The sequence below is a fragment of the Vicugna pacos genome, chromosome 11 (assembly GCF_048564905.1).
Source record: "Vicugna pacos chromosome 11, VicPac4, whole genome shotgun sequence".
In the NCBI taxonomy this organism is placed as follows: domain Eukaryota; kingdom Metazoa; phylum Chordata; class Mammalia; order Artiodactyla; family Camelidae; genus Vicugna; species Vicugna pacos.
In genome coordinates this window covers 38,061,278-38,085,185 of record NC_132997.1, presented here as the reverse complement: position 1 = coordinate 38,085,185, position 23,908 = coordinate 38,061,278, and the positions used below count along the sequence as shown (strand labels likewise).

Sequence of the window (23,908 nt, the reverse complement as noted above, 5' to 3'; positions counted from 1 at the left end):
CTGTGGTCCCTGACAAGGCCTGAAATAAATACTTGCAGTGTCATCCAGACCTAAGTGTCCTTGGGCTGGAAGAAACTGTTGGTTGTCAGGTAGTGCCTATACTTAGGGCCTTACTGTATCTGGATGCTTGTAGTTTCTGAAATGTTCTCTCAATTGTACAGATGACTTAAATATAATGGTTAGGATGAAATTCATTTTTTGGCACAAAGTTCTGCAGTTGAGGAAGTAGCGTCTTTTATGGATTTCCTTTTAATGAATGAGTTTCCTTTATAGATTATTTTTGAAAAATAGTGAAAGACAGAGAACTTAGAAAACCAACCATAAGAAGCTATAAACTCCCATGAGAAGATGGTCTTCCACGATAATCAATCACACCCCTCAGGGCACTACTGGTGGCACTGTGGAGGCTAAATTTCAAGTACTCCATCTCCCCACTTCTGCCCCTTCGGTCCTAGTCTCCGTAGATCATCACTGTTGACCAGCTGGAAGACTGAGGACCTGTAATGTGCATGATTGCTTTGATAGAGAGATTTTCCTCCATCACTGAGTGGGGAGACATGCTCCTTTGGCTTCTTGGTAAAGCACAGCCCTGGGACAGCAGTTGTAGGGGCCACACAACTCAAACCCCGGGGTTACAGCAGAATCACTGGAACCAGAGGTGCACTAAACCCCTGGTGGGATGACCCATGCCCTGGCATCATGGATTTTCTCACATGGTTGGTTCAGCAGGCCCTGGGCAGTGGACCCCTGTGACCTGCAGTGAGCTCCACCTGAGCCCCGCTCAGACTTCGTTTTGGGGCCCCTCCATGCTGCTCTCTGTCTTTCCTATTCATGTCTCCTCCTAGCACAATCCTTAGTCCTGACCTCAGACCTCTTTCTAGGCAGAAGCCCAACTTAAGCCCTGTTCTCCGCACCAAGCCTGGCCCCTTTGTCCATCCAGCTTCACCCAGCCGAGGTGCTTCCACGGGGTAGTGGGCAGGTGTGTGAAAGTCCAGAACTGAGAGAGGAGCAACTCACTGGCTCACTGTCCCCCCACCCTACTTGCCACCTGTGTCCAGCCACCACCAGAAAACCTGGGGCACAGACAGAGAAGCTATGCGTTGTCTTTTTATTATTTTAGCATCTTTCTTGGGAATCTTCAATAAGATAAGAGCAACATGGATCATCTTAAGTTAGTCTGGTGATCCAAGGTTAAGGCACTCTTTCTCCCAAAATGCCTTAACTCTTCAGGATGGTTGAGGAACTTTATGCTTGCCATAGTCACTCATAAATTAGCCCTTGGCAGATACACAAAGATCTGTTTTTTGCTGCAAATAGGCTGTAAGATTTTTTTAAATTTTTTATTGTATTTTAAATTCAGTGTAGATTCATAGGAAGTTGCAAAAATAATACAGAGTCCCCAAGCAGCTTTCACTTGATTTCTCCCAATGGTTCCATCTTGTATAACTAAAGTACAATTTCAAAACCAGGAAACTGACATTGGTACAATTTGTATGCATAGTTCTTTGTCATTTTATCACACGTGCAGATTCTTGTAACCCCCACCACGATCAATCGACGTACACAATTTGATCACCACAGTCATGGTCATGCTCAGCAGCATCAATCACCCCTTGTCAACCTTGACCCCTGGCAACCACTGATCTGTTTTTCATCTCTAGCATTTTGTCATTTAGAGGATATTCTGTAAGTGGAGTCACAGAGTATGTGACCTTTGAAGATAGGCCTTTTTTACCCAGAATAATGCCTTGAGATCATCCAAGTTGTATCCGTAGCGTGCTCTTTTGTTGCTGACTGGTATCACATACCAGAGTTGGTTAAACCATCCTGTTGAGGGAAACTTGGTTGTTCCTAGTTTGGGGCCATTACAAACAAAGCAGACTATTTACATTTAACAAATTTCTAAGGTGTTAGCACATCAGTCTGGCCATTATATATTTTTTTGTTTCCTATTTTTCCCTCTGTTGTTCATTTCTCTTTTTCCTGCCTACCTTTGCATTACTGAAAGATTCGATAAAATTCTACTTTGATTTATGTAGTTTTTTTTTTATTTGAGGTTTTTTTGGTATGACTTCCTGGTATAAATTTTAGTTGCTTGAGGTATCATGTTATACACACATAACTTATCAGAGGCAACTGGGGTTGGGATTTTACCAGTTCAAGTTAAGCGTAAGAGCATATGTCTTTTAAGTCTTAAAGCCTTCTTTTAAATCTTCAGTTGTCTGTCATTTATATCTATCGTTGTCGTAAGCATTTCCTCTATACACATTAAAAAAAAATCACACATCAAGTATTTCCCAAAGTCATTTTTGCACACAGATCATCAAAAAAGGCAAAGTGAATTTAAGAAGCAATTCAATGGCTTGGCCGGCACCAGAGAGCCTGGCTTCCAGAATGTTCCCCATGACACTCTCTTTCTTCTCCTAACTGAGCGCTTTTCTTCGTCAGAGTTGTTTATTCTTCTTAGCTGATTAGTCTTCAAGTTTTTGTCATAAGCTACTCTAGGGAGATGTTGAGCGAATCCTGGGGATGGAGACACAAAAGGCCAAGGTGATTACTCCATGTCACGGGGTGAAACACAGCTAGGGAGAGGTCACACAGGGGTCACCTAGGTCATGCCTGACTCTCAGAGAGGTGGTGACTGGATGAGCGTGGAAAGGACTTTTGTTCTATTTGAGGAAAGAGAAACCCCATGGTGTTCCTATCAAGTGTCTGGGGGCCTAATATGCTCTCCAGGAAGTAAAGGTGACTGGGGTCTTTTAGAGCATGAGGGACCATCAACACGAATCCTTCCCTTGACAGAAAAAGGAATAAACTATAGAAGATGCCTTCTCTTAACGAGCTCCGTGTCTCGTCTTTGCTTCATCCTACTGCCAAAGTTTCCTGACAAATGAGGGGTCTAAGGTGAATGCATCCTGGGGCAAATCAAAGCCCCCGCCTGTTAACTTCTCAAGCCTGGTGAGGTTCAATGTGCTTAAAATCTCTCCCTAAGACATAGCTGCAGGCGTGAAAGCCCAGCAAAGCACCTAGAGATGAAGGATGGCAAAACCCGTCATCGTGCACGCCACCCACTCCGCCGGCAGGAAATCCAGGAGAAGCACTGGGCAGAGATTTTGAGGACCACGTGCAGTAGGGGAAGCTGCTGCGATGGAGCCGGAGAGGGAGTAGAAGGGCCAACCTGTGGGCCAGACCAAGACCCCTTGTGGAGGCGCACGGAGATCTTTTTCCTTAACTCCTGCTCTTCGCTGATCCTTCTTAATGACTAAGAAGGGAACATTAATTCTAAAGAAAAAGTGTCTCAAGGGAACAGAATGGAAATGGACAGGATCCAAATAACTAGCCACGATTCTGTTTGGAATGAATGCCCCTGTGCCCCTTGGGTCAGAGATGAAGTAGCTAAAATATAGCAGGATGGCTCCCCTGGAGACATGCTCAAGGCCCAGCACTCCCGTGGGGACTCCTGAGCCTCAGGCATGGCATCTCATCATGCACTTCACAGACACGGGTCCTCTATTCCTCTACAGACGGGCTTCTAAGAAATCATTCTGGTCATTAAATGAAGGGGAAATTGTAAAGAATGACATTCAGTGCTCACAAGGACATAATGAAATGGGTTCTCTAATATATTCCTGGTAGATATATAAATGGGTATAAACTTTTTATAAGCCACTTGATAGCGCATATCAAAAGTTATTTTAAAAACACATCCTTTAACACAGTATTTGCGATAATGAAGCTCTACCAGAAAATAATGCAAAATATTTTAAAAGTCTTAACCATTCAGGCTTCATCACAAAACAATTTCTGTTAGTGAAAAACTGGGAACAACTTGAAAACCCATCAGTAACTTATAGTAACGTATATTCATGCTAAACTATCTCGCAGATGTTTTAAATTATGGTTACTAAGATGGTGTAAACACGTGGGTTTGAAAGCAGGATAAAAATGACACGAATGCTATTATTCTAACTATGTATAAAAATATACACAGAAAAATAACTCGTAGGGAAATCTGTCAATATTACAGCTGGCTTACCCTGTAGAATTGTAAGCTGCTATATTTAAAACAATATATGGTTTTGTTCCTTTTATAATAAATAGAAAACATTTAATAAGGAGGAAAGCTGAAAAGGGAATTTTGAATCTATATCTTCAAAGATTTTAGAAATATGATAGAGTCGTCACAGCTAAGCATTACCACGGAAAAGCAGCAGTGAGGAGGGAAAAAATGAAGCACGCTGTCTGCTACGGTTTATAACATGAAAAAGAAATATGTTAGTTACACTGAACTAATGAATATCCGTCTCTTGGTGCATTTCCATTAACTACTACAAAACTTGCCACCAACACAGGAAAGCCTTGATTTAAGCAACAAAGCAAAACTATTCTAACACTGTCTTCCTTGATCCGTTTCTTTTAGGCAGTATGAAGGCGTGAGTGAGTGGTCCAGAGAAGGTCCTCAGCTATTGTGAGGATTGACTCTACCTCTGTCATTTCTGCCAACAGCTCTAGAGGGACTAGGGACACTGTCAAAGTGGAATTTCAGCTTTGAGTTGCGCCAAGCTCCAGTTCTTAGAGAGAACTGACTTCTACCAAGTACTCCTGCTCTGAGCATCTGCTGGAGACCCACAGCAACCCTTAGAGTTGGGCTGGTGTTATTTCCACTTTACAGATGAAGGAACCAAAGCTGAGCAGAATGCCCAGGGAGATGGATGGCAAGGAAGAGGCAGAGCTGTCCCAGGCCAGATGTGTCCAACTCCAGAATCTTTGGCTTTTTCTCTATACCAGGCCAGCCCTGCACACTGTTAGGCTCTGATCGCCTAACTTCCTCAAACAATGACATCACTCCCTGTCTTCTTTCATCTCATCTTCCCCACAGGTTGCACAGGGCAAGGCAAGCTTTCCCCCATTGGACACAGTCCCTGCTCCCAGCACAGTGCCTCACAAGGTATTTATTTACTGACTGCACCAACCCCTATGTGCACACATTCTTTCCTTACTCCACAAAGGTCTGCAAAAGTGTTGGACGTAATAAGATGGGAGTGCAACCTCACTCATTCACAGCCAGTCAAGGGCTGGCAGGTTTAGGCTAAAAAGCTCCTAGAGCAAATTATGCAAGTGCAGATAAGAGAAAAGGATAGGACTGCTTTAAGCCCAAGATGTTAATGCCAGTACTTAGCGACAATATCTGCCCATCACTGTGGCCCAGTTTTGTCCCCTTCCCAAGACGAAATGTCCATCAGCCCTCCTACCAACCCATCCTCTGAGATTCCTGACTTTTGAAGCCCTGATCCAAAGCATTCCTATAGAACAGGCTCCCCATTTGGGAGCTGGCAGTGGTCCTGAAATGGGTGATAATGAGGTTAAGAGTATGCTCGTGTGAGCTGCCCGCGCCGTGGGCTGTAGGCAGAGTTCTGGGGTGGAAGTGAGATGGACGGCCCTTTCCTGACTCATTGTGCCTGTACATGTGGGTGTGTGAATGCAGAGACAGAAATGTATGGAATGGCAAAGAACTAAAAGCCTTTCAATCAACAAAATCACAAGCCAAGGAGGTCAGGAAAGGTATTTTATGGGCTTGGCTGGAGGAGCTATTGCAGTGATGAAAGACTCCCTCAGTTTTCTGAGGGTGCCCCCACTGCCATCTTCCCTCCCTCCTATTTCCGTTCCTGCCTTGGGGTCAGGGTCCCAGGTCACCTCCAATCTTCCTGGGATCCTTTGGCCATGGAGTTGGGTGAGACCAAATTAGAAAAGATGGCCCTTTTCGGTGCCGTCACGGTCATGTTCTTGATTTTGTTCAGCTTTTCCCGGGCCTGCTGGCATTTTCTCAGGCAAGTCCCACACAGATCCTTCTCGTCCACCAAGTACAGATTTTCCATCCGCTTGATTGTATCTATGAATGTATCCGCCTCTTCTGCCTTGGGAAAAGGGTTTCGCTTTGTGTTGAGCTTTTTCAGCTTGGGGAGCTTGGAGATGCTGGTGGGGACGGAGTTGAGCAGGTTGTCATGGAGACCCACCTCATGGAGCTCCTTCAGGGCGCCCAGCGTGGTGGGCACGCTGTCCAGGTGATTCAGGCCTAAGTTCACAGTGCGGATGTTCTTGAGCTGATTGAGCTCCACGGGCAGCCCGTTGGCGGTCAGCCTGTTGTTGCTCACGTTGAGGTAGAGCAGAGTGGTCATCTGGCCGATGGACTCAGGCAGCCTATCGATGTAGTTGCTGTGCAAGTCCAGCCACCGCAGGTTTTGGAACTTGGAGATGGAGTCAGGGATCTTCTTGATCATGTTCCGGCTAAGGTCGAGCTCGTCCACATCACTGAGGCGCAGGATGCACTTGGGGAAGGTGGTAATTCCCATCTTGCTCAAGTCGAGGCGTTTTTTCCCGTCGAATGTGATCTTGATGCAATTCTTGGCCACATTGAAGGTGATCTTTTTGCCCTTGGGGCCTTTGCCACCCTTGGCCATGTTCTTTTAGTTAAGGGAGTGTGTTTGAAGTAGATAGTTCTGATTGATTGGTGATCAGTTTGAGGAAAAAAGTCATATGAAACTGCTAGAAGGTACACTCTGGTAAGAAAAGAAAAAATATCTAGTTAGGAGAGGACATGAGGGTATAGGCTCCCCCCAAATCTTAATGCTTCACTCTCTCATGGTTGAAAAGGAGATCGAGAGGAAAGTGGAGAAAAATTAGGCCATGAGCAGAAGTAGCCTAGCCAAAGAGCGTTAGCAAACCGAATGCCCGCTTCACACTTCAGTGCTCCCAGATGTAAAATGGGAGGTCCAGGGTTGGCCTGAAGGATGCTTACCACCCCTCTGGCTACGCCAGTCCCCAACTACAATCCGTTGTCCTGGACTTTGACATATTTCCCCTCCTGGGGACATGTGTTTTCGTGTGTGTTGGGGTGGGGGCGGCCTTGGATAGCTGCCATTTCCCAGATCGCTACTTAAATCTAGTCTTTTCTCAGAGTTATCTCATGAGTTCCTAGGGTGGGATGGTTGAGGTCTCAGAAGCAACGCAGCCTGGAGATGAGGGAACAAGACGGGAGTTAAGAATGACACGTGTGTTACCTCCCTCTTCACCATCTGGAATTAGTCAGGCCTTGGTTCCTATGACTGCATTGCAATAAATGCAGCACAGAGAGGTCTTTGGCTCGACCCACCAGCAGAAGGATGTACCGCTGTGCCCATGAGCACGGACGGGGCCAGCGTGGAGCCTGGCGGAACCAAAACGAGAATGCTGCCTTTTTCCACCTCCTACCCCCTTACCTCCCTCCCCTCACATCCTTCACACTGAAATTCAGCTGTGGACACCTCTGCACCTATAGGTGTGATAACAGGACTGCTGCCATCGGAGAAGGAGAACGTACAGAGTGATGGGTGGATTCTGGCCTCAAATGCTTGCTTAGAATCCAGTTCTTCCCCAATTGTCTTACATATTCAGTGCCTCAGTTTCCTCATTTGTGAAAACAGCCCCCCATTAGGACTCTTTGGGAATGTAAATTATCTAAACTACAAAATGTTTACAGCAGTGCCTGGCACGTAGTAAAACCCTAATTAACTATTAAATGTTATTATCAGGAACTTCGCACATACTGATTTTAATCCTCAACAGTCCATCAAGGTCCACAGGATTACCCCCATTATTAAGAGAAGAAGACTGAGGCTCGGGAGTGAGGGAGGTCTACAGCTCGGAAGAGGATGCAACTGGCCTGCCTGTTCTCGAGGCTCTTTTCTTTTCTACAACTTGGTGCTTCTTGCTTGCTGCTTTTCTATTTTGGACCAAGCTCCCACTCTGGACAGAAGCATGCTGTCAGGAGACAAATGCTAGAACTGCCTCCGTTCCCTGGCAGGCATGGGTGGGAGAGGGGCTCTGCAGTCTCTCCACTTCATCATCCAGGCCCTTTGTCAGGAACCACATTTCTGTCATACATACAGCGCCAGCAATCAGGCTGTGTGAGCCTAGCATCCCCTGTTTTCCTGGTACAGTAATCCTCAGTGTCAAAGGAAGTAGGCAAAAATGCCTCCCACGTGCTTATTATAAATCCCACTGTTGCCACTCCTAGCTGGAGGTCAGAGCTGCCCACCTTGTGCAAGTCCCGCTGGACCAGAGCCTCCGGAGCTGGGTGGGGGCCTCCGTGATAACCCAGTGAGAGTCCTCTCAGCCCTCAGCAGCACTGACGTTCTCTGGAGCAGGCCTTGCAAGCTGAACCTGTTCTTCAGAAACAATGGGCCGACCGCATTCAGGCGTAATTGGCTGGTTACCAAAGACAGTCCTGGCTTGACCAGTACTGAAGTGTGTGTATCATGCTACTGTGAGGAAGTGGATGGGATAAAGCAGTTTAAAAAGGAGAGCTGGGGTTTCAGTCACAGTTAAAATGCAGTATCACCCACTGAGTGCAGCTGAAGGTCCCGGACAGCGCGCGCGGAGCAGCTGGCACACTGACATCTCTGAAGATAAAGGGTATCGGACAGACTGGAGGCATAACTCAAAGTAAGACCAGCTTTGAACCAATGACAACAGAATTCCAAGAAAAGCCTCTTTTACTGGCCAAGGTTGGGAAAGGGAACCTTTCAGGGTCAAAGAGAGTGAAGGAGATCTCCTGTTGTTTTTCTGTTTTTTCCATTCTCGCCTGCCTCAGCCCCAGGCAATCCTATCTCACTGGAGTCAGGCAGGCAGGCACCTAAAACTCTGCAGGAGAATAACAATTGTCTTTGACCAAATTGTCATCCCACGAGTGTAGAAGTTTGCTTTTTCCTCTCTGTCTCGCTGCCACTTGGTCCTGGAGGCAGAAACCATGGCAGGAAGTACACAGCAGGTTTAGAAAACAAGATTCCTGGATTTCTAGCCAGAAGACCAAGGATGGGGCAGGGGGCAGCTCTTGGGAAACACGAAGCGTTGGGGAGATTGCAAAAAGAAGAGAGTTGAATAAAGTTGTGTGTGAACTCCTGGTCGCACCCTAAGCTGCCTATGAATAATGGATAAAATCCTGAACTGGGTCTTTAGTGCCTAATCCCAAACCCTGAACCCAAAGGCACTGTGAACTGAGCGAAGAGAGAGACCACTGTGCAGGTTCCAGCCTGGTGCCTGAGTAGCAACATGAAGGACTAGTTTGAAAAGCACTGTAAATTCTTTGAACACTGAATGGGACACTATAACCATAATCTACAGAAGCTACAGAAGGTTTGCCAGAACTCGTGACTTGTGACTGTCTGCTCAAAATATACATCTATCATTATCAATATATGAATACATTCTATAAAAAGTAGAAGACAGAGAGCTGTGGTGCAGAAAAATATTTGAAGGAAAAATGAGTAAAAACTTCCAAAAGTTGGTGAGAGACATAAAAATTACAGATTCAAGAAGCTCAGGGAATCCCAAACAGGATAAACTCAAAGAAGTCCACGTTCAGACATAATCAAACCACTCAAAATTAAAGAAAAAAACTAAAGAAAAAAAATTACACATTGCTTGCAGGGAACAGCAGTGTGAATGACTTCAGGTTTCTCACTAGAAACCATGGAGGTCAGAGGTACTGGAAAAATATTTTTAAAATAATGCTGAAAATACAGGACTGTCAGCCAGCAATCCTTTATGAATGAAGGCAAACGAGACATTCTCAGCTGAATGAAATATAAGAGGATTTGCCACTAGCTGAGCTTTTATGAAAGAAATGCTAAAGGAAGTCTTCAGGTAAAAGAGAAACAATACTAAAGAGAAACTTGGACTTTGAGAATCAAGGGAGAGCAATGGAAATGATAGGTATCTGGAAAATATAATAGACTATTTTTCTCGTCTTATGATCTTTAAAATATGTGTGATAGTTGAAAGCAAACATTTTAATGCTGTACATGTATGTAGACGGAGTGCAAATGACAACTACAACATAATGGGGGAAGTTAATGAGACCGATAGGTAGGTAAGATTTTTACACTGTTTTTGAAGTAGTAAAATATTAATTCTAAATAGTCTGTAGAGAGTTAAGGGTGTATATTTTAATCTCCAGAGTAATCAGAATGGATAATTATCAGGATGGATTATAAAAGAAAAAGGCCGAATTATATGCCATCTATAAGAAATCCACTCTAAGTAAACAAAAGTAAGTTAAACTAAGGGAATGGAAAAAGACATACTATGCAAACACTAAAGGGAAGCTGCAGTGACTTTACTAATAACAGACAAGGTATATTTCAGAGCATGAAAATTTACCTGAGATTAAGAATATCACAAGAGACACTTTAACAAGAAGATACAAAAAGCCTAAATGTGTATGTACTTAACAATAGAGCTTTAATATAGATGAAGCAAAAAAATGACAAAATTTGAAGGAGAAATGGGCAAATTCATAATTAAAGTTGGAGACAGCAATACTTCTCTCTCAAATCAATAGAAGTAGAGAGAAAATCAGCAAGGAATGGGGTTTCTCAATCATGGCTCTGTTAATATTTTGGGCCAGATAGTTCTTTGTTGTTGGCAGGAGTGGGGTGGTGATGGGAGGAAGGCCTGTCCTATGCGTTGTAGGATATTTAGCAGCAGAAAGCCAGAATATTCTACCCACTAAAAGCCAGTAGCTCTCCATTAGCTGAACAACCAATAATGCTTTTAAACATTGCCATCTGTCCACTGGGTAGCAAAATTGCCCCCACATGAGAACCACTGATGAAGAACTAAACATTACCATCAACCAACTGGATCCAATTGACATTTATAAAACACTCTACCCAGCACAGAATACACATTCTTTTCAAGTGCATATGTAATATTCACAAATATAGACCCTCTTCTTGGTCATAAAACAAATCTTAACAATTGAATTGAAATCATATACAGAGTGTTCTCTAAAAATAATGGAATTAAATTAGAAGACAATATTAGAACAATAACTAGAAAATCTCCATATAGTTAAAAAATTAACATATTCATAAATAAGCCTTGAGTCAAATAAATCTCAAGGGAAATTAGAAAATATTTTGACCTGAACAAATACAAAAATGGAACATATTAAAACTTATGGTATGCAACTAAAGCAGCGATTAGAGGAAAATTTATAGCTTTAAATGTTCACATTAGGGACATTTAAAAAAGAAAGTTCTCAAATCAATAATATAAACTCCTACCTTAAATAAACTAGTAAAGAAGAGCAAAATAAACTAAAGCATGAACAGAGAGAAGATAATAAAGATGAGCAGAAGTCAATAAAATTGAAAGAATAAAGACAGTAGAGAAAAATCCATAAAATTAAAAGCTGGTTCTTTGAAAGGTTTAATAAAATTGATAAATCTCTAGCCAGGCTGACAATAAAAAAAGGAGAGAAGACATAAATGATGAATATCAGTAATTAAAGCAAGGATATGACTGAAAACCTATAGGCATTAAAAGTATAAGAGAATAGTACAACTTTAGAAAAAAACTTAGATGAAATCAACCACAAACTAAAGAATTTAACCCATGAAGAAAGAGACAACCCTTAAAGACCTATATTTATTAAAGAGACTGAATTCACAGTTGAAAATCTTCCCCCCAAAACCCCTCCGGGCTGAAATGGTTTTACTGGCAAATTCTGCCAAATATTTAAAGATAAGAACACCAGTTTTATATAAACTTTTCCATAAGATAGAAGAGGGAGCAATTCTTAATGTATTTTCTGAGGCCAGCATTACCCTAATACTAAAATCACATATAGACAGTTTAAGGAAAGAAAACTGCAGACCAATACCTCATGAACTTGGACATAAAAATCCTCAACAAAATATTAGTAAATTGAATATACACACACACACACACATATATAAAATACATCACATCCAAGTAGAAATGCAAGGTTGATTCAGTATTCAGAAAGCAACATAATACAGCACATTAACAGACTAAAAAGAAAAAATATATCATTATATTAACTTATGCTGGAAAAAACACATATCAATACTATGTATTCATTCATGACAAAAAGTCTCAGCAAACAAGTAGTAGAAAGGCTCTTCCTTAACCTGACAAACGGCTCCCAGAAAAAAAACAAAACAAAACCCTGTATTTAATACAATTGGTGACAGACTGAATGCTTTTCCCCCTAAGTTTGAGAATAATACAAGAAGGTTAATTCATTACTCCTATTAATATTACATTGGAAAGTCTAGTCAGTGCAATAATGCAAGAAAAATAAAAGGAAAGAACGGACAGATAGGAAAGAATGAAATAAAACTGTTTCTACTCACAGTTGATCAAATTGTCCACATAGAGAATCCCGCTGAATTTAAAAGACGCTCTTAAAACTAGTGGGTTTAGCAAGGTTGCAGGCTACAAAGTTACACAAAAAACCCTCACTGAATTTCTATATACTATCAATGAACTACTGGAAACTGAAATTTGAAAAATAATAATGCTCCGAAAAAATAAAACGTGTGTATTTCACATAACTGAAAAAAAGTGCAGGATTTCTGTGATGGAAATTAAAAAACACTGATGAAAGAAAGCAAAGAAGATCTAATAAGTGGAGAAACATACCATTCATGAGTTGAAAGACCTAATATAGTTAAGATGTCCATTCATCCCAAATTAGGCTAAGGATCAATGTGATTCCAATAAAAATTCCAGCAGGATTACTTGTATATAGGAAAAAACAGATTCTAAAATTTATATTGAAAAGAAAAGGAACTAGAAACCCAAAACTATTTTGTAAAAGAAACAGAGTTGGAGATATCATGCATCTTGATTTTAAAACTTACCATGTCATTGTAACATGTGATATTGGTGAAAGGATGTGATATACACACACACACACACACACACGCACGCATACTGATCTATATAGGTCAGTGATCATATATACTGATCTATATAGATCAGTGGAATTGAAAATTGAATCTAGAGCTAGATCCACATAAATATGGTCAAATGGTAAATTGTTTTTTGGCAAAAGCTCAGGAGAAATTCGATGGAGAAACACCAAACTTTTCAACAAATGTGTTGGAACAATTGGTTACCCGTATGCAAAAAAGTTGACTCTCAACCTAATTAACTCAGATTAACTCAAAATGGGTCATAGATATGTAAATTGTAAAATCACAGAACTTTTTTTTGAAGCTTTTTGGGGGAGTGTGGGGATTAGATTTATTTATTTTTCAATGGAGGTATTGGGAATTGAACCCAGGACCTCGTGCATGCTAAGCATACACTCTACCACTGAGCTATGCCCACGCCCCAGAAAAACCCATAGACCTTTTAAAGGAAAACGTAGGAGAAAATATTCATGACCTTGAATTAGGCAGAAGTACGATTCATGAAAGAAAATATTGACAGATTGGACTCCAACAATATTTAAAATTTTTTGCTCTGTAAAAAAAATCAAAAACAAAACCAAAACCCATATTCAACCAAGTACTAGTATCCAGACTCTCTAAAGAACTCAAGGTCAACAGTAAGAAAGCAAACAATGTAATAAAAAAAAATGCTCGAGATTTAATGAGACATTTCACCATAGAAGTTGTGTGGATGACTAATAAGCCCACAAAACCACAAAACATTGCTCCACATCATTAGTCACTAGGGAAAAGCAAATGAAAATCACAGTCAGATTACTAAAATACCTAAAACAGTTACTAAAATACCTAAAACAAAAAACATGACATAAAATTCAATAGTACAAAGATTTGGCGAGAATGTGGAGCAACTGGAATGCTTATATATTGTTGATGGGAATTCAGAAAGGTACAATCACCCTGAAAAACAGTTTGGCAACTTCTGATAAAATTAATCATATACTTAATCATATGACCGAGCATTCTTCCATCTAGCTATTTACTCAAAAAACCCCCAAAACTTTATGTTCACACGAAAACTTGTGTTTATAGTTACTGTATTCACAGTTGCCAAAAACAGAAACAGAAACCCCAAAGGTCTTTCAGAGCGTGGATGAATGAGAAATGTTGGCTAATCCTTATAATGGAATACTCTCTAGCGTACAGAGGACAAATCTATTGATACATGTAACAACTTGGATGCATCTCAAGAGCATTTTGCTGAGTAAAAGAAGCCAATCTTAATAGTCTACATAATGAATGATTCCGTTTGCACACTTTGGAAAAGCCACAAGGAAAGGTACAAAAAAGAGGTGGGTGGTTGCCAGGGACTAGGGATGCAGAAGGTTTGACAACAGTGCAGCAGCACAAGTGGGCTTTCTGGGGTGCTGCACCTGCCTGTACCCTGACTGTGGTGGTGCTTACGTGAGGCTGTACGTGTTAGAGCTCAGTCAACTGTATACAAAAAAGGCAATTTTACTGTAGGTAAATTTACAGTTTTTTTAAAAAACTTAAAAATATTTGGGACTCTGTATTCTATTTTTGGTTTTTTTTTTTTTGTTATTAAGTTGTATGAGCTGTTTACATATTCTGGAAGTTAAGCGTTTGTCAGTCACTAGATGACCTGTTATGATCAATTCATAGACTCCTCAGATGTCAATGTGTGACCAACCCACACAAGGGAAGCTGGCAATTACAGAGAGAGAGAGAGATAAAATAGATTTTAATCAGAAGGATGGATAGATAGATGAATAGACAGATGGCTGAACAGACAGACGGATGGATGGACAGACAAATAATAGATTTTATTTCTCATGAACAGCTTAGAAACCCAAATATGAGAAGTTTCTAAATGTACTTTTTGTTTTGTACAGTTGGTTTTTATACTTTGGAAAAACTGAACCAGTTGGTTTGACTAACTTCTAATTAATTTTTCTATCTAGTCATTGTGAATCAAACAGCATGGTGGGACACCCCATGGATATCTAAATTAAAAATGTAACGGCAACTTATATTTTACTGCCATCAAATATTTGCAAGCATTTTCAGTTGTAAGATCATTGTCTTCACTCTGATACGAGAATTTATCTGGTGCTTCACGCCCATGTATCTTTATATTTTTAAGTAAGACTGATTTTATTTATATATAGTTGATATCTTTAAACATCTTGCTAAGACAGTCTCAATAATTACTTCACTCTTTGCACTGATGCACTGAGACAAGGTAGACATACTGTAGAACTGAAACCCCCCGTGTCAGCGCTGTTTCACAGCCAGTATCTGGGACTAACTTCATAGCCAGCTTTGTGCCATATGAATGAGAAATAGCTTTTGCACATTGGACGTCTCTTAAGGGGAAACAGTGCAAACCTGCCCCAGTGAAGTCATTCATTCAAAAGTCATTATTCTCTCTCCCGACTCTCGTAAGACCCATTCACTAGGCATGTAACAGGCCAGCTTCTGATCTCCTCTGCTCTGATTTCCCCCTCCAGGTGACCTTCCCTGTGACCTCCAGCCCCTCCCAGAACGAGCTGTTCCTTCACCTGAGAAGCCCTGGGGCAGGTGGAGATGTGGATGGTCACAGTGGGGCCGTCTGTGGAGTGTGTGTGTCTAGAACCTCTGACCAGGCTTCCAAAACAGGCACTAATGTTTGACTCAGGCATGGTCTGCACTGAGGGAGAGAATGACCATTTGTCCAGCACCCACTCTGGGCCAGGAACGGTATTCTCTGCTACTGGCCTTAGTGTTACCTGGTTTTTGGAGCAGAGACTCCCTGGGGGCATAGACATGAGTGCTTTTAGTCTCTCTGCCAGCCCTTTAGAGGCACTTCATGCCTCCTGTGCAAAGCCAGTGCCCTCCAGTTTGCCCTTTCTTTTTTTTTTTTAACATTTTTTATTGATTTATAGTCATTTCACAATGTTGTGTCAAATTCCAGTGTTCAGCACAATTTTTCAGTCATTCATGGACATATACACACTCATTGTCATGTTTTTTTCTCTGTGAGTTATCATAACATTTTGTGTATATTTCCCTGTGCTATACAGTGTAATCTTGTTTATCTAGTCTACAATTTTGAAATCCCAGTCTTCAGTCCTCACAGCTCTCCTTTGAGGTAGAAATATTCCTCCCACCCAAAGATAAGGAGCTGGTGGGTGGGTGGGGTGTAAAGTTGGTTTATCTAAGCTCACACTGTCCGCCTCATTCCAGGGCGTCCAGTTGGGATGTTCTTTCCATGACATCAGAGCTGCAGCAGACAGAGAGTCTGCATGGAAATTAGCAGGTTCACTTCATTTGGCAATTATCTGGTTAATTTTGATCAATGCAGCGCTAAGGATCTTAGTGGGGTATTTCCCATGTATAGCTTCATCTACCCCTAATATTATTTACTTCTCCATCCTCAGCATCAGTGTGGCTCTGCACATGTGCTGCCCGGGAAGCTGTTATCTGTCAAACTGCCCCCATCCCCCTGGTGGGTAATAAGAATTCAACTTTTATTTGGAGCAAAAGTTCCCAGGGGGTCACATGGCCCAATAACAAAGGATTGTGATTTCTTACTGGTTTAATAGCATCTCTTTTGTAATCCCGAATGTACTCTGTTTTAATTGGATTTGTTAAAGGAACAGAGGGAATAGGTGCCTTACAGTTAAAATAAAATATTAAGATTATTAGTTTAACAGGCTAGAAACGCCTTGTTCATCAACCAACACATTCAAAGCGCACAGAGCAACCTTGATTCCCAGGAAAGCGAAGAACCAGAGTCAGTCCTGGCACCTTTAAATCCCAAGAGGTGAGCATTAAGTCAGTTTCAGCCAGCATGGTTTAAGCACCGCTATGGCCAGACAGGTGTGACTGGATTTTTCTCCTCACAGCCACGGCCTCCCTTGCAGACAGGGAAGCCGGGATCAGAGAAGTGGCTCGACAGGGCAAGAAGCACAGGGGCTCGAGACCCACGTGGGCTGCCGCCCAGCTCCTCGTTTATTGTCCACTGACCCTGGCCAGTCTGCAGAGCGTCACTGAGCTTCAGCCCCCACTTCTGTAAATAGGACAATAAAAAGTGGCTGCTTCTGAAGGGCAGGGTGAGGGTGAGCAACTGTGTGTCAGGGCGAGGGGAGGTGTGGGGAGCAGCAGCGGCGGGGACTGGACTGATACATCATAACTGATGACAGTGGAGCCAGGACGCCAGGATTCCAGTGGGTTAGAAACACATAGCACAGCGTCCTTACTTACTGGGGCATCCGTGTCTTCCGGGTGGAGACACTGGGTTACTTTATCTGGAGAACAAGGACATTGCCCCCCAGGATGGCAGAGTAGGGGGCAGTTCTCAAGTGCTCTGTGCTTTGTGCATTCTTTCTGTACCATGACCCCATGTGGCCTCAGGGAGAGCCTGCTAAGGGGTGGACCTGGTGCCGAATCTGGTGCACACGCTGGTGCACCTCGGCGGTGTGCACTGGTGGATACCCCAGTGGGGTTCCCCTGTCTGCTGTGGGACAGCTCCCAGCTCCGAGAAAGGCTTTGCTGGAAACTCGCCCACCTGTCAACTTCCTGAAGGGGAGCCCTGAGCACCAACTCTAAAGGAGCAGCCGAATTTCCTGTGGTTCTTTGGAGTTCATTCATTCATTAACAGTGTGCATTGGATAACGACTATGAATGAGGTGCTTATTTATGCAACAAGCACAATAAAGGCCCTGCTCACATCCTATAAGAGGAGATGAACCAGAGCAGACAAACATAACACCAGGTGCCATGAGTGCCAGGAAGAGAAAGAACTGGGACAAGAGAGAGAGTGTTGTGGGGAGACGTGCTCTTTTGGAGACGTGACCAGGAAGGGCCTCTTTGACCAGAAGACGTCTGAGCAGAGACAGAAGTGAGGATGCAGGGAGGGTGTTTCAGACAGAGGGAAGGCCAGATGGAAAGGCTCCAGGCTCCATGTCAGAGGGGAGGGGAGGGACAGCAGGAGGGCAGGGGAAGGAGGGGAGACCATGGAAGGACAGACGGAGGGAAGGAGGGAGGGAGGGAGAGAAGGAAGAAGTGAAGGAAGGAAAGAAGGCAGGCAGGCTAAAGGCAAAAAAACAAAAACAAAAACAAAAACCCAGGGCAGACGTGCTGTGCCGTATTTTTCAAATGATACTTAGCTGTTGTGAGAAAGTCCCCAGGACATGTCAAACCAAGGAGAGAAGGCCCGTGCCTACACTTCCCCCAAAGTGACCACAGACAGGACAGGGTCTCTTCACTCTAATTTCTACCTGAGGCAGCCCCTTGCTCTCTTGAATCTCCAGCAAACTTGGCCGCGCTGGAGTGGTGACAGCGGGGAGTGGTACGCAGCCCCGGCAGCTGCCCTTGTCTCCCTCCACAGAGGTCCTCTCAGAGCCAGCAGGTCGGCCACCACCCTGAAAACCCTCAGTCAAGCACGGACGACTGTGGTATCAGAACCGCGTAGCCTTTTACACGTGGGTGACAGCAGTGCAGTGCCATGTCGGGGAGGATGCTTATGTAAACCCCAGCTAATCGGTCCCCATCTAGAACAGAAGGGCGCTGGAAGGACCACGGTCTCATTTTTAAAGGGATACTTCAGGTGAAAGGAAAAGGGTGCAAAAGGATAGTTCGGGGGTCTTTGTATATAAGGCACTTGTCTTTCAAAAACGCTGCGACTTCTAATCTTAACGTTTTTCTGTAGAAATATTTTCTAAATTCAAATTTCCCTTTCCTCCTTGAGTCTTTATCAGGCTTATTTAAAGTTTTTATTGAAGCATCTGAGGCCATCATCAATAAGACAGACCCCTTTTCTGATGACTTTGGGCACAGAGATATAACTTGTCAGGAAGGGTGCAAGCAAAGGCAGTACAACAGACGGCACTTTGTTTAGAACAGGGCAGCTCTTTGGCATGTTCCAAATAGGGATGGAGCCCTTCTATTAGCCATTTTGTCTGCTCCTTTCCTGTTATGTATAAAGTACTCAATAGAAGCCAGGCACCCAGGCGGTGGAGAATGTGGAGGCTTTGAGGCCACTGGAACTGGACTCCATCCACACCTTCACTGCCAACCTGGTTTTAATCATGAGCTCAGTTTACTGATCTGCAAAATGGGTTAGAAAGTTGCAGGTTGCTGTGAAGAGTCAATGAGGTGATGGCTACGTTAAGTGACTAGTGTGCACTGGGCACTCAGTGAATGGTAATCTGGTACCCGGTACCTTTATGATGGTAAATAACACTGATAGATTTCACCAAACAGCACCATATTGAGAGGCTCCCTCAAATCAGTAGCCCCGAGACCCTCCCTATTGGTCATTAATCCCAGATGTAGGATTCGTGGAACAGTCTTTGCTGATCCCCAAGCAGAAAAGTCTTTGCAACCTTTTAAGCACGATTAGTAATGATAGTAATAAGAAAAGAAAGTAGCTTGTCCAAAGTCACACAGACTTGAAGTAGGGGCACCTTCCTTTCCCCATGATACCTGTTGTGGAAATAGGGACGTGAGGCATGTGTTCTAGTGTGTTCCATGACCAGTCCCTCCTTGGAAGGCCCAGCCCAGCCTAGGACTCCACCGCGTGTCAGTGGATTCCAGTGTTCGGGATCACTTGCAGAAAGGGTTTGCGTCCAGACTTCTCAAAAGACAGACTATGCTCTAAGCTCCAGCACAGTCAGCAGTCACTGAGTGACATCTGCTGCTGAAGTCACCTTCACGGGCTTCGGCCCTCCTGGCTGGCCGAGCATTGCAGTTTCCTTACAGGGGTAACTGGGTGGGTGGAGGAGCAGTTCCAACACTGGTCTCCACCTCCTTGTGGTGCCACAAACGCTCCAGGACACTCAGACTTTGGAAAGATCATTAGAAAGTGTGACCCAAAGCCCCACGGACTCCCACACTAACCTCACGAGCTGGGCCGAGGACACCAGGCTGGCCACCCTCTCCCCAACCCCTGCTAGCTGCCCTTCCTGCCTGGGTCTCCGGGCCAGCTCCGTCCTCTCCTGAATAATGAATTAGCCAGTGGCGGTGGCGTCTGGGGGTTGTAAATAAAGCACACCAGGAGAACTGGCATTTTCAAAGTTGCTTACTCAAAGGAGGAGAGAAAAAAAGTTTGAAGGGGTCGTAGTGTGGCAGAGTTAAAAGTAAAATAAATGCAATTAGAGGAAAACTTACCCTGCTGGTCTCAGTTCCTCTTCCTCAATGGTGAAACTTTGTCACCAGGCAACAAGAGGCTTGGGATCTGGAGTTCATTAGCATAATCTGACGCCAGCCTGCAAGGTGAAAGAACACAGTGCTGACAGGTCTCCAGGACACTCAGACTCCCAGCAGGCCAGCTTGCTTCCCACGCAGAGGGAGGCCAGCTCTGGGGTCGCTGGGACTCTTGCCATGGGCTTGCTCCTGGCTTCCCCCAGCCTGCCGTGGGGGTTGCAGTATCAGCAGGGCTGCTTTTCTTGGAGACCGCAGGCAGTGCATGTTGCTAACAGAGGGGAAAGAGCCACGTTTGCCTCTTGGAAGGAAAAAATATCTTCTATAGCATTGAGTCTCATGAAACATCATAGACTTCCCTGTAATTTGGCCCCCATATTTCTTTCTTGCCCTTTGGTTTTTGAGAGGGGGCCGTCTTTCATCTCTTTATTTATTTGAATTTAATTTTTTCTTGAGGTTTTCTCTTTTACACCCCTTTTTCGCTATTAGATCAGAGTGACCACTGCTCATAAAAATCAGACATTCTACAACAATTTTTTATTCATTAATATTACATCATTCAGTGCTGATACGTAGTTTCCAAGCTCGACATTTTGAATGAATGTGCAATTATGAATCTCGTGGACCATGCTTTTCCTATTTTTTCCAATTTGGCACTATCATGAATAAGGCTGCAATGAATGTATTAAGGCATTTATAGTATTTTTGTTCATTTTTTCCCTTTAAATTCCAAGAAATTGAAAAATTTGGCAAAAAAGGTTAAATGTTAAAATTATTATGCAAATAATAAGATAACATTGTAGAAAAGTTAGAAATGCATATATAGAAGTAAAAAAATAAAAATACTTATTATTTTGAATAATGCCCAGGTTGAATTAAAAAATAAATAATTAGCAAATAAATACTATGAAATGCAAAATTAACCCAAGCAATAAAATGTTGAAAGTACAAAAAAGCAAAATGAAAAATTTTTAATTAAAAAATAAAAATATAATAAATCTTTAAATTAGAAATATAGTTAACTATTAAAATTTTAAATATGTGAACACCAGCACTGTACTATTTAATCCAAAACTAAATAAAACAGATCATTTACTTTAGACAATAATTGGATTTAAAATAATGAACAAATGAAGATAAGTAGAAAATTAAAAATTACCTGGAATCCTACAACTTAGTACATTTCTAATGAGAACATTCAAAAAGCACATAAATTAGGAAATAAGTAATATGAAAATTATAAGTACAGATAAGCCAAAAGGAAAATCAGTATTTTAAGGGAGAAAATATATGAGATGATAAATACATTTTAAAATGCAGATATGTGAAACCTTATAAAAATTAAAGCCACTCAACGCATTTGGAGGTAACTTCCTGCTGAATACCCTTCCAGACTTTTCATGCGTCTACAGCATCAAGTTCATGGCGTAAGTGTGCAGTAATAATTTGGTAATTTTGCTAATGTTCATTTTTAATGCTAAATATACCCAGGTTTATCAAGTAACATCTCTCTAATCCAGCCAGATCCAAGATTTTAGTTGTCGATTTTTATTTGCTTTTGTTTTCTTTTCCCCTTGAAAAGTACTTGGAAAGTACTTGTCTTCAGAGTCAGGGCCCAGGGTTAAGGTAGGGTTAAGGTGTGGTCCGGCAGGTGCCCCCCCCACACACACAGACAGATGTGGCCAGACAGATGTGATCAGCTCTGTTTGAGGGATGAGGTAACAGCAGTTCAAACAGCCAAGTGGTGGGGGCAGGATTTGAACCCAGGTTCTGTTGACTCCAAAGCCCGTGCTCTTTCCCACCCTGCTTCCCCTAGACCTTAGGGGGCACTTTGGAAAGCCAAGAGCCATCTCTGGTACCTTGTTTAATCTAAAACTTACACTATAATGATGGAACAGCACAGTATATCAACTCTTAAATACTTTTAATCATCAGATAGTTACAAAATTCACATACACCATTCCAAGAGGTCTGTAACTGCCTTCAGACGAACATGATTTAAGAAAAAAAATTTTTTTAAAAGAGAACTCACCTTTGGTTAGGTGTCTGGGCACTGCTGGTAATGGCGTCTTTTTCTGATGGTCATGAAGTGATGGGTGTTCCTTGGAGCTCATAGCTGATGAAATGAGGAAGGGGATGTGAATTGCCTTTATCTTCTGCATACCATTCCGCCGGGTGGCAATGTCACAAAAGACCACAGGTAATATTCTAGAACTCTTTCCAAAAGGAGAAAATAAAACCAGAGGCTGTCTCTCATTTCCAGGACCCTAAGAGGCACATTTTGCTCCCCTATTCCCACTCTGCTGTCAGCTTTCTGAAATAAAGTAGCAAGATTAGCAGGCTTTGCTGTACCAACTCCACAGCCTTGGAGCTCAGCCCCACAGCCTCAGGAAGGCTCCTTTTCAAGGTGGTGACCCTCACTGTCTCCAGCCTGGGCTCTGCCCTTGTTCATAGCCTTCAAAGTAGCCTGCCTCCTGGAACGGGGGTCGGTGGCAGGCTCACAGACAGGGCAGGACTACCGGATCTTCACTTGAGCCTTTGCAAGCTAAAGCAGTAAGTGTGACCAGGTTTTGCCTGCTTCTTCTTCTTATGGTTATTGTTTGCCTGGATAAAATGGACCAAAAAGATGATTTCTCTACTTGGGGGAAGAGGTGAGCTCCAGCCTGGGAGTTGCTTGCTGTTTATAGAAAATCTGCCAAGGAAGGTCTTGAATGAGGAGGGGTGGGGAGCCTGGACAGATGCTGTGACAGCGGCACTGTGATGGGAAGATAAAGAGACTCTGCCCCTTCTGGGGCACACGAAGGCCTGAAGGACCCTGGCGCAGTGGGCGGAACGTACAGTGCACGAGGGGGCGGGGTCCGTGGGGGAACGCCCAGGACTTAGGCAGTGGGCGTGGCTGGAGAGAGGCGTGGCCTGGCTCCGTCTGGTGGAACCTCTTGAGCAAGGACCTGGTTTGGGGAGTTGAGGGAGAGTCTCAGGGAGACAGAGGCGGAAAGAGCACAGAGCTGGAAAAGGAACCAGGGGACATCACACAGGTTGAGGAACCAGACTCTACAAACCCCTGCTAGCAGAAGGGGCGTTTCACGCGCAGACGATTCCTTCCTCCTCTCCCTCCCTGATACTGCCTCTTGTGTGCTTCTAATCTCTTCCCTACCACAGCGGTCGAAAATGACCTTTTTTGGTTTGATTTGTGGTTCTTCATTGTATTGGTAGAAACGTGTATCGTACATCTGTACAGCCTCTTTAGAGGACCATTTGGCAATGTGTAGTGAACTTGAAAGTGCTCATCCTTTTTAGCCGAGAAGTACCGTTGCCAGAAATGTGACTCATGGGTAGGCTCACAAAGATTCAAATCATGAAATCGTTATGAGATGTTAACGATTTCCATCTCATAAATCACTGGGATGTATGTCCAGAGGGGATCACAGAAGCCTCATTGGTGAGGACAGAGCCCAGCACAGGGGCAGGCTCAGCCACTTCCCATCCAGGTGTGCGGTGAGGTCTTGCTACCGCGGCCACAGGGCGACTCGAGCCGCCCCCACCAAGGCGTTGGGCAGCGGAGCAGGGCGGAGACCCGCGCACATGAGATGGTCCCATGTATCAAAAAAAAAAAATTGCTTTTACACTCTGTTACCATATAGACAGGCCTATGGCTAAAACTTTTCTGGAAACTCATCTGTGGATACTTCTTGAGTGGGGGCAATACTTGGTAACTATTATTTCATATTTCATGACCTTCCATTGCATTTGCATTTTTTAACCACGCACATAGATTCACATGTATTATATTCGTATATAATACATTCTACTCACATGTATTTTGTTCAAATGGCCAAAGAAGATTATGATGTGGCTGTGGGAAATCCAGTGTTGAGGGTGTGAGGCCCCGGTGCCTGCTTCTGCAAGGCCATGGGACTTCTCTGGGGGCCACACTTCAGGCAGCAGTGAATTCTGGCATC

The 23,908-nt window shown here is 43.2% G+C and overlaps 2 protein-coding genes across 2 annotated transcripts in view; one reads left to right on the top strand and one right to left on the bottom strand.

The window, feature by feature from the left end:
- Positions 1–23,908, top strand: part of WDFY4 (WDFY family member 4) — a 269,557-nt gene that overhangs the window by 211,721 nt on the left and 33,928 nt on the right. The window lies entirely within an intron of this gene.
- On the bottom strand, positions 1,315–22,716 carry LRRC18 (leucine rich repeat containing 18). Its single transcript, XM_006216094.3, has 4 exons — positions 21,982–22,716; positions 19,917–20,014; positions 5,695–6,557; positions 1,315–2,523 (listed from the first exon to the last, which is right to left on the bottom strand). The coding sequence occupies exons 3-4, from the start codon at positions 6,456–6,458 to the stop codon at positions 2,502–2,504; spliced, it is 786 nt and encodes a 261-aa protein (XP_006216156.2). The 5' UTR covers positions 6,459–6,557; positions 19,917–20,014; positions 21,982–22,716; the 3' UTR covers positions 1,315–2,501.

Coding starts and splice junctions, on each gene's coding strand:
- LRRC18 (XM_006216094.3), bottom strand. CDS start 6,458: ATGGCCAAGGGTGGCAAAGGCCCCAAGGGCAAAAAGATCACCTTCAAT. Junction 2,524..5,694: donor GGATCCCAGGAAGATTGGAG/GTGACCTGGGAC, acceptor CTCCATCCCCAG/GATTCGCTCAACATCTCCCT.